This window comes from Hypomesus transpacificus, unplaced genomic scaffold, assembly GCF_021917145.1.
Source record: "Hypomesus transpacificus isolate Combined female unplaced genomic scaffold, fHypTra1 scaffold_323, whole genome shotgun sequence".
In the NCBI taxonomy this organism is placed as follows: domain Eukaryota; kingdom Metazoa; phylum Chordata; class Actinopteri; order Osmeriformes; family Osmeridae; genus Hypomesus; species Hypomesus transpacificus.
Genome location: NW_025813851.1, coordinates 90,013 through 100,957, shown reverse-complemented (window position 1 = coordinate 100,957; position 10,945 = coordinate 90,013). Strand labels below are relative to the sequence as shown.

The window sequence follows — 10,945 nt, the reverse complement described above, 5'->3', positions numbered from 1 at the left end:
AAACAGGCCAACATGTGCGTAGTACACTCACACACACTCTCCCTCACCCCAACCCCCCAAAACCCCATTGGGGTTGCACTGTCCCTGCCTTGTCAGCTCTCTTGTCCAATAATCCGCTCCCTGTTGAGAAGCAATCTGTTTTAGATTTGAAAGAGAAAGGGCCATGCCTGTATCACGTACAATTAAGCAGCCGTCAGAATGCATTGGTGTAAGGTGGTGGTGGGGGGGGGGGGGCGTAGGTGCCCTTGGGGGGTCCTCTCTTTCATCCTTTTGCCCTTCCAGAATGGAGATAATGGGGATGGAGTGCTGGAGGGGGGGAGGCAGGGGGAGGGAGGAGGGTGAATCCAGTCCTCACCCCTCCGCTGCTCCAGCAGCCCTCTCATACAAGCCAGCATGCATCTGCTTCAGGTCCTCTGCCCCCTTTCTTCCCCTCTCCCCTGGAGCCGGGCCAGACACGGACATTCAGCTGCAGCACAGCCCCTCTGTCCTGGACATTCAGCTGCAGCACAGCCCCTCTGTCCTGGACATTCAGCTGCAGCACAGCCCCTCTGTCCTGGACATTCAGCTGCAGCACAGCCCCTCTGTCCTGGACATTCAGCTGCAGCACAGCCCCTCTGTCCTGGACATTCAGCTGCAGCACAGCCCCTCTGTCCTGGACATTCAGCTGCAGCACAGCCCCTCTGTCCTCGTGGCCGTGGGTGTGTGAGAGAGGGAGAGATGTACAGACAGACAGTCCAACAGACAGACTGACAGACAGACAGACAGTCCGACAGACAGACAGACTGACAGACTTTCGTTTCTTCGCCACCATCAGATCTGGACGCAGTTTCCCCGGGCGACGCGTCACAGCGCATCCGAGCCAAACAGCTTGTACGACTGCTGCCAGGCGTGAGTCGGCCCTGACTACGACATCCGTGTGAGTAACGAGGAGAGAGGCCAGAGGGAGATTAGCTAATACGATTGACCTTGTTTACATACACCATCTCTTGTCACTAGTTGACTGTTAGAAACGCCCGGTGATCTCCTCCACACTTGCCCCGACCTCTCCGGAGAGGGAGAAGGAGAGGAAGGCAGGCTCATTAAGATGTGAGGGTCTGCCTGCTGCCCCAGTGGAGCCTCCCTGTGTGTGGGTGGAGCTGGACGGTGTGGAAGAGGGCAGCAGATAACATTCCTTAACTTTGCCCAGAGCTGTCCGGTACAGTTACAGTTCAAAGGAATGTCTTAGGAAAGGCGAGGTCATGTTGTGATGTTTTTTTTGGAAGCAACATACTCTGTATCTCTCTGAGAAGACGTTGGCTTTTTGCGATACGTTCTGTTTTCTGGGGGCAGGTGAAGGAGTCTTTGCCAGGAAAGATAAAGTTAATTGAATTACAAATGACGTTATGGCATGCCTCAGAAAGCCACACACATTGAGCCCCAGGCAACTGAACGAAGGCTCATGAATACAGATTACGGGTTGTGTCAAACACACTTTTGCAGTGTGTGTGTGTGTCTGTTATGCTAGCAAGCAGGTCTCATGTCTAAGTGTGTGTGCACGTGTGTGTGTGTCTGTCATGCTAGCAAGCAGGTCTCATGTCTAAGTGTGTGTGCACGTGTGTGTGTGTGTGTGTCAGAACAACAGAGAGACAAGGGGAGAGCATAAGCAGGCTAGGGTAGGCAGTGCAGTGTCTTTGGGGCAAACACATTTCTACATGAGGTGTCATGTGGTGGTGCTGGACGCGTTTGTGTTTATGACAGCCAGGGTCACGGAGCCTGCTTTCTCTGGGGGTCAGTCTGACTACAGCTTCGTTAGAATACGCCCGCACATGCTCCACATTCTGGGGGTGTATCGTTTCAGCGCTATAGCTGAAGTTGTATATAGATATCCGTAACATTTGACAGGCATTGTATGTTCTGTCCCACAGATAATTGTGAGTGTCTCATCCCATTTGGAGAGTGGTTGTGGGTTGAAATTGCTCTGAAACCATGTTCTAAGTGTGCATTCCACTTACAGTTGAGTTAACTCTCTTGAAGGTTATCAGGTGTGTGTTCCTCTGCTGTTTGCAGTAAATTTAGCAGTTTATCGATGTATTAACAACACACACATACACACACACATACACACACACATACATTCGCAATGTTCATACAATGTCCACAAGCAAGCCCTACATTTCTGCTGATAAAAACAAAAGCCCGGTCCTTTTTAAACAAATCTGTTGAACAAGTCGTCCTTGAGTCTGCCTCATTAATCTCAGCAGTGCCAGTGTGGGTCAGTAAACGGGTCCAGCTCAGTGCTTCCTCTCCTCACACTGGTGTCAATGAATAACCGGCGTTCACGCAGGGAGAGGGAAGCCCCCGTCCGTTCTGACTGCACTAATGACCCTTCAGCAGGCCGTCCCTAACACTACATGCCTGCTCTCTCCACTGAGCCTGGGCTCTATGACAGGAGATGTGGGTCTCAAGACACACGTCCCACCTCAGTCAGAACAGAGGAACAGGGTTACTGAGGTGGGGAATCAAAAACGCACAAACGTTGAGCTTTGACAGGATTTGCCCCGGAGAAGGGCTGTTGATGCCACCATCCAGCTGATTCCATGGAAAAAAAAGTCATTTATTTCTTTAAAACAATGACCTCAGTGGAAACCCATTGAAACAATTTGCAGAGGTTCTTTTTCGATGGTGAGGAAATCATTAGTTTGAGGCATGTTTGACACGTAGCAAGACAAAGGGTAACCCACCTTTAGTGATGGTTGGTCTTTAGTACTATTTTCCACTGTAAAATCTGTCTGTCTTTTTTCATTTTCCTCCATCTCTCTTCTTCTCTCTTCTTCTCTCTCTCTCTCTCTCTCTCTCTCTCTCTCTCTCTCTCTCTCTCTCTCTCTCTCTCTCTCTCTCTCTCTCTCTCTCTCTCTCTCTCTCTCTCTCTCTCTCTCTCTCTCTCTCTCTCTCTGTGTGTCTTTCTCTCTGTCTCTCTGTCTGTCTCTCTCTCTGTGTCTGTGTGTGTGTGTGTCTCTCTCTCTCTACCCTTTCAATGGTCTGTTTTAGTACTCCTCTCCTGTTAAAGGAGCAGCTTCCTAGAAGTCTCCCATACAGTGTTCCAGGACCATGGAGCATGCCCTCCCTTCCTCCTGCTGAGCAGAGTAGGGTGGCCCGGGTATGACATTACCTGCACCCTGGTCAGGTACGAGGGTTTAGCTGGAGTTTGGAGAATAGCGTTGGTGTAGATGGCAGATGCAGGGGAAATTATAAATGCACTCAGTCACCCTCTCAACCTCACAAGTCTTGCTACTCTCTCCGTGTTTGTGTGTGTGTGTGTGTCTTTTACATTCATTCACACACACACACACACACGGACAGACAAGAACACCCAAACGCACACACCGCACAGGGGTTCCTCAGACTCCCATCTCGATACAGCCTCTCCTTGTGTGTTTTAATAATTTCCCTCTCAGTGTTCCCTAAAGCTCCTCTGCTCTCCCAGGGGGCCACCTGGTGGCAGTCCTGCTGCCTTTGAAGTCTGTGAGAGGAGGTTTGATTTAATTATATATTTACATCACGCATCCATAATTAATGGCGGGGTTCTGGTGCTCTTGGCACTACAGAGGGTCCCCCCCCTTCCACCCCCCTCCACCCCCCCCTCCTAAGATGGATGCAGCGGTTGTTGGCCTGGCCAATCCAGATTCAGGTTTCACTCAACACAAGGCCGCTTTTCTACAGTAGCTACCTACATGACCACCGTGCTGAGAAATGAGAGATCCAGCTCAGGCTGCGGCTGGTGGAGGAGGAGCCGCCCTGAGTCCTCACAGTGCCACTTCAAACCCAGGACAGAGTACCACTTCAGGAAAACAAGATCAGTTATGCCAGCACACTGTCAAGTGGAGAGTTGTAAAACTTTCTGCTGACACTTGGACTGAAAAACTCTGGTTCTCATCACTAGAGGCTTGAGTTGTTGCTCGACACGTAACGGCTTTCAGTTGGTCGACACTCACATTCACAGGCCTGTTTGACCAAGAGCTTCAGAGCCAGACAATGTTCGTTTAGAGGCCTCTGAGTACATTGGATAAACGGTGTGTGTGAGTGTGCGTGTGTGATGTGAGTTGTTCTGCATGTGTGTGTGTGTGTGTGTGTGCGCGGTGGGACAGAGCTCTCCTTCAGTGAACTCTGTGAGGGATGCGGGCAGGTCTTGGCGGGCAGGTCTTGGCGGGCAACACACCTCCGTGCCCCCAGCCTGCTGGCCACTGGGATCTGACACAGCCTCAGTGTATCAGGGCCTTGGTGAGTGCCTTGCCAAATTCCCCAGGATTAGAGAAACATTTGGAAAAAACCTCAACATGAAGCTTCTGCAGCTTCAGAATCCTTTTCCCCCCTCTGAGATCAGGTGGGAGTAATCAGGCCGCATTGAAATCTGGGTCCGGTCTCAGGCTGAATCCGAAGGTTCTCCTCTCCTCCCGCTCTCTGTCTGCACGCTAACCCTCCCCCACCCTGTCCTCTGCGTTCAGTCTTTACGTCCAAATACCATGTTGGCACACAATGTTTGCATGCACACAGCATACAACTAAATCTCCCATTCATGACCTGTCTCTGCTGCAATATTTTATCCCCTCCCTACCTCCCTCCCTCCTTCCCTCTTCTTTCTATTTATCTCTCCATACTGTCTTGGGAGTTGTAGGCTGTGCTGTACTCTCCACAGCGAACAGCATTCAAACCATAACATCAGGCTCTCGTTCATTTGCCATTGTTCCACTGTGACTTGGCCGCTCCAGAGATGGACTCGGCAGAGAAGAGAGAGAGAGATTAAGAAAGAGAAAGGATAAGAAAGGGAAAAAAAGAGAACTCGTAAGGGGATTTGAGGTGCTTTGAAATGACCATTGTCCTTAATGGAAAGGGTCTTTATGACTCGGCTGCTTTACTTCTGGGGCCAGGGCATCTGGTTTGGGTTTGACCAGCTTTTCTTGGAACAAGAATCCCCTCAATTGTCCTTATTAAACAAGGACCAAAGTAAGACACAGACTCACCCTGGAGATTGAGGAATTCTGATGGCAGTTTTTCTTGGCTCTCAGGGTAACTTGAGGATCTCCCAGACAGTAGCTCAGTGTCTCTACCCTGGCATTCCTGGGGTCTCCTCTCTTCATTTCTCCATTGTCCTCCTGGTAAAGGAACGTTTGATGAGTGCAGACAAACAGACAGACAGATAGACAAGCAGACAGACATGTAAGCAGGCCTCCCCAAGTAAGGGACAAGCCAGAAGCAACAGAGCACAACACACACCATGAGGCTGAAGGTAGAGCAGCACCACCAGGCAATGCCCCGTTCTAAAAGCTACTACGCACTCTGCTCTTAATTGTGCCTTTTTTGTCTTTGCCCCCCCTTCCACTCCCCACCCCCCTGCCCCGGAGTCCCCCGGCTTAACCCCTGTGTGTGGGTAGCCCCAGGTGGCTGAGGTTAGGCTAAACTAGCCACCATCAAAGCCACATAACCACACGGGTCAGGGGACGGTCAGGGAGCAGGGGGTCGTGTGGTTAGAGGCCCTCACCGCGAGGCACGGCAGACAGCCCGCTGGTCCCATTTAGCTTAGCTTCGCTAGCGGTGCCGTGTTTCTCATGTACGCCGTAGTAGACGCAGCTGTGCAGCGCAGGAAAACCAAACAACCGGAGAAGCGGAGAAGTCTGGGTATTTTGAGATGAGAAAACAGACATTACAGTCATGAAAGTAAAGATTAGTGTGGTGTTGAGGTGTGGCAAAGGTCCCTTGTGTTTAGGACCATTAATCTGAAAATTGGGCATTTTTTTCCATCTCTGGCAGCTGTGTGTTGGACTGAAAAGTCCATAGTGCCCTTTTTGTTTGGTTCCTTTGAACCCTCAGGCCCTTATCTTCCCTCTGTCTGACCCCAATATTCTTCCCCCAGCTTAGCCATGGCTAGTACAGTAAAGGCTAATCTAAAGAGCCATTAGCGCTAATCCACAGAAACAAAGAAGAAGGAGAAACAACGTCGTCTGTGGTCCTCTGACTCTGCCCCCTGACTAAAGACCTCTTGTTTAACCCACAGATGTATAGAAGGCTACTGAAAGAGCCTGTTTGAAAAAAAGGAGAACTTGACAGATTTGAGGGCCGTCATTGTTTGTGGTAGTTTTTGTCAAGACAACTGTTGTATCTTTCTGAAATATACAGGACATCGGACACAGTATATTGGAGTGCCTGATATACATGTTTACAGTCACAGAATGATTTTGTCCTTTGAGTTGTCTGTCATCGGCTCTGGGTGTGTTGTGCTGGAGAGAGAAACGCAACAATCCCCATCCCACAGCCAGTGTGTGTGTGTGTGTGTGTGTGTGTGTGTGTGTGTGTGTGTGTGTGTGTGTGTGTCTGTGTGTGCACTCTCCAGAACATCATGGTCCATGGAGCTCCTTACTGGCACATTCTTTTCAGAGAGTGGATCTAGTGGATCTAGCTGTGCTGCTGGCTGTGGCCACAGTCTGGTCCACAGTCTGGGCCACAGACTGGGTCCACAGTCTGGCCCACAGCCTGGGTCCACAGTCTGGGTCCACAGTCTGGCCCACAGCCTGGGCCACAGTCTGGGTCCACAGCCTGGGCCACAGTCTGGGTCCACAGTCTGGGCCATAGTCTGGGTCCACAGTCTGGGCCACAGTCTGGGCCACAGCCAGGTTGTTGTCTGTGAGGCATGTCTGTTGTTTTATTGTTTGGCAGTGGAGTGGTGTGTGGTTGCCATCCATCCATCCACTCATCCATCTGTTTTATCATCCATATATCCATCCATCCACTCATCCATCTCTTTTATCATCCATATATCCATCCATCCAGTTCCCCAGTTTGCTGTACAAACAGCGCCCACTAATCTCCACATACCAGCCTTACACTCAACCAGTCAGCTCCCTGCTCCCCCCTACGCTGGCTCCACCAGTGGGCCGTCTCTCACGGTAATGCTGGTATGTTGGTATGTCAGGACAGCTTTGGTGGGACAGACGATGCAACCAAGGCTTTATGGGGATGTTCAAGACGAGTAGGGGCGAGCTGTCGGCCGTCTCTGTCATGCTGTCTCTGAAGAGAACAGAGGGTAGGGTTGAGGGGGTTGCTGGGGGGTGGGTGGGGGGGATGTAGGAGGGGGCTGGGTGGGGGGTGGTCACGGGGGTGAGGGAGGGATGGAGGTTGACACTGCATGTACTTCTGAGAGGTGACACCGAGGACAGGGTTGTGGTGGGGGTGGATGCTCTGGCGGTGGGCAGCCATTGCATCTTAATCATATTTCCGCCCAGCGCATGATCAAGTTTTATGGCATTGTGTTAGAGCCTCAATCCTGTTACGTAGAAGAACGAGGCCATTCAGGCTCCGGGAGCTAACCATGTTAGCGCTGCAGGGTTAGCGGAATATCCCACAATGATCTTCTTCATCTGCGGTCGCCTTCTCTTCAGACGTTGAGGATTTTCCTCTGTTGGAGAGGGTGTGTGGTTCATGAGTGTGTGAGGGGGGGGGGGGGTATTTAACAATAAGATTTCCCATATAAAAAGTGTTTGACTGTATGAGTGTGTGTGTGTAAATGAGGGAGAGGGAAGAGTTTGAGTGTGTCTGTTTGTGAAGGATGTGTATGTAACTGTGTGGGTGTGTGTGTATGTTTATGAAGGGTGTGTAGGATGGGTGTGTGTAATCCGGTGTGAGGGTTCTGTGCACTCTGCCACTCCGTGTGGGAGGGGGTTTAGACAAACAGCGCCTGCAGTGTTTGGACAGCGCTGTCAGGATGACTGGGCAAGCTGGCCGGGACACTGCCTGTCTGAAATACTCTCCAAAAAAGCTCTTATACTCTGGTCTAAGGGGCTGGCCTATCTCCTGCACCATCTCCCGAGAGAGAAGACAGACGCAGAGTCCATTGACTAGAAAATATATCTGAAACGTATCTTTTCCCACCTCAGATCCCTGCGTGTTGGGGTTGGAAACCCTGTGTTGTTTCTGTCATCCTCCTGTGACAGGTCGGATCAGTCACTGAGCCCAGGTGCTGTTTTCCTGATGCATGTGGTCTCTGCTCTGTAGCGCTGTGTGCTGTGGACAGCTGTCATGTTGTGACCCCAGGAAGGGCTGTGGCGATGGGCTCGCCCCTGGCCTTCTGCTCACGTCTTATCAGTCTCCTGGGATCCCACACATTGGCTTTGACCTCATCCATCACAGCCTCCCTCCAGGGTAGTGTTCCAGCCCTTAAACACAAATACTCTGCATCCCTTTCCACATCCAAGCCGACCTGGAACGACCTTGTGGGCGATGGCGACCGACCGAAAACCTTTTCAAGTCATTTCCCTTTGAGGGTGAACCAAAGACCACTCTCTTTCCCTACACCCAAGGCAGAGGTCCTAGTGCTGGGTCTGGAACCAGCCCCTGTGTGCCCGGAGAGGGGGCGTGGCCTCTCAGTGGGGGATGGGCTAGCCCAGGTGTGGCAGACCTGCCTTGTGGTTCCAGCTCATTAGTTCATAATGGGGAAAGCAGCATGGTGCCACTCAGCAATATGGCTGAACATACGGTGTTCTGTCAGCAGAGATGATGGAGCCATCTCCACAGGGTCATGGTCCGTCCTACTCCAACAGAAGCGCCTCGTTTCTGATGGATATGGAGTGGGCCTGTTGTAAAGCGATAGGGCTTGGCTTCAGCGAGGGCTTTAGGGTGAGTAAGGCTTTTGTTAAATGTATCTTTATGGTCAGCACGGGCATCGAGAACATGTTGACAGGCCAGGCTGAGCACACAGACAGTGAGGCTTGCCAAGCAGAAGATGGTGGCCAGTGATTTGGTGGGGGATCGTGTGTGTGTTTGTGTGTGTGTGTGTGTGTGTGGGGGGGTCTGGGATGACTCAGGGTAAATCTGTGATTGGCGACAGGGGTATGAGGTTAATGTAGCAGAACCCCTTTGCCCCGTTTCCCCCTCTGGCGTGCCCCCCCCCCCCCCCCCCCCGCCCCCCCACCCCCCAGTGGCCCGGCGGACCCAGGGGGAATTCTGAGTGACAGATGGGAAAAGAGTTTGGATTGGTTTGTGCTGAGGAATGGTGGAGGGTGTTTTTGCACGGGCAGCCAATGGGATGACCCTGCTACTCTGAGCTGGGCAAGCAGCCGGCTGGAGCGGTGTGGAGACAGAGCGAGTGAGGGAGAGATGAAGACTGAGACTGAACGCATGTTATCTCAGAAAGGAAGAGAGGACTACAGTCCCTGCCGGCCTGTTTGCCTGGCTGTCTGACTGTGTTTGTAGTGGAATAGTACAGGAACAGAATCCAAAATATGAGACAGGGAAGTCCATCTGGTGAGATCTATATTATCTGACTGCCTCGGGTCCTGTTATTTTTATTTTAACTTCTTGGGAAGACATTATGCATATATGAATTCAGGTCAGTTGAGATTGAAGCGGGATGATCTAGATATTTGTGTGTAGGACAGTAATTCGTTCAGCTGTCTGCCACATGCTGAGGTTGTTAACAAAGTTGTTCTTGGTGGACGATCAGCAGTTCAACCTCCAAACTGCTGATGGATGTATGATTGTTTTGCAGTTATGATTTGCGAGCAGATGTATGCGCGATTCTTGGAAGTAAATATGTTTGAACGTTTTAGTGGGAATCTGGGATGGTCATTGAGTATATTTCTGGGAAGACAAAATGTAACTTTTTTTGACTATTTTAAGTCGCTTTCTTTCTGTCTCCTTTTACTTTCCGTCGTACAAACACATTGGCAATAACGTTTTTGGACTATTATTATCCGTTATTCTAATGTCTTCCCCTCTCTCTCTCTCTCTCTCTCTCTCTCTCTCTCTCTCTCTCTCTCTCTCTCTCTCTCTCTCTCTGTCTCTCTCTCTCTCTCCCTCCCCCCTCTCAGACAGGTCCTCAGCTGTGATCGCCGTGCTGCTGTGAAAGAGTGTCCTGGCAGGAAGTCGTCCTCCCTTGGCTCCTGCTTGCGTGTCAGGGGCAGCATGCTGCTGCAGAGTGTCTGCTGGCTGGTGCTGCTCTCCTGGGGCCTGGCCCCCGCAGACGGCTCCTCCTTCACCACCAGGGCCCAGGGCCTCAGAGGACGCATCCAGAGGGACCGCAGGAACATCCGGCCCAACATCATCCTCATCATGACCGACGACCAAGACGTGGAGCTGGGTAAGAGTCTGTCGCCCTGCATGTGTGGAGGTCAGGTGGCTGAGCGGTTAGGGAATCGGGCTAGTAATCGGAAGGTTGCCGGTTCGATTCCTGGCTGTGCACAAATGACGTTGTGTCCTTGGGCAAGGCACTTCACCCAACTTGCCTTTGGGAAATGTCCCGGTGCTTACTGTAAGTCGCTCTGGATAAGAGTGTATGCTAAATGACTAAATGTAAATGTGTGGAGGTCAGAGAGGAGGCTGCTACTGGCCGGCCTGGGGCTGGGGGCCATCTCCTGGCTCTGGCTGTCACTCTCTGTTTCCCCATCTGTCCTTCCAGTCTTTCTGTCTAATTCTGTATCTCTTCCTATTGCTTACTTAACTCTCCCTGCCCCCCCCCCCCCCCCCCCCCCCCCTCCTCCGCTCTCCCTCCCCCCTTTTTCCCCTCTCACCCGTCTCCCCTCCAGGGAGCTTGGGGTTATATGCTGTAAGATTTAAAAATGTATTGTGGACCTACATGAAATATTCAACTGGGAACATAAGCACAAACAGCGTGGCCATCTGGCTGAAGGCTCCACAGTTTGTGTTTACCGTATGCATTATGGATAATGATTACTGTGCTGTCTCCAGGGACGAGATGAGGAAAGCTGAAATCATCCGATCTGAATGTGTAGGATTTATCCAAACGGAGATTGAATGTTTGCGATCCTTTTTATTGCTGACGGCATTTCTGTATTTTACAGCAGAGTTACCGCAGCATGAAAATGGAAATTCAAAACAGACAGTGGAACTCCTCTCCTCCTCTCACCTCCTCTCTCCTCCTCTCACCTCCTCTTCTCTACTCCCCTCTCCCTCCGCTCTC

At 51.3% G+C, this 10,945-nt stretch overlaps 1 protein-coding gene across 7 annotated transcripts in view; it reads left to right on the top strand.

The window, feature by feature from the left end:
* Window positions 1-803: 803 nt before the first annotated feature.
* sulf1 (sulfatase 1) overlaps window positions 804-10,945 on the top strand; it is a 32,677-nt gene continuing 22,535 nt past the window's right edge. For 3 of the 7 annotated variants that reach the window (XM_047016187.1, XM_047016186.1, XM_047016185.1), the window contains exons 1-2: window positions 807-916; window positions 9,837-10,105. In XM_047016187.1, coding sequence (XP_046872143.1) covers window positions 9,931-10,105 — 175 coding nt within the window. In that variant the 5' untranslated portion in view covers window positions 807-916; window positions 9,837-9,930. Of the gene's footprint in view, window positions 917-3,047; window positions 3,164-9,836; window positions 10,106-10,945 lie in introns of those variants that run through there. The other 4 variants (XM_047016190.1, XM_047016189.1, XM_047016191.1 and 1 more) reach the window with 3 other exon arrangements.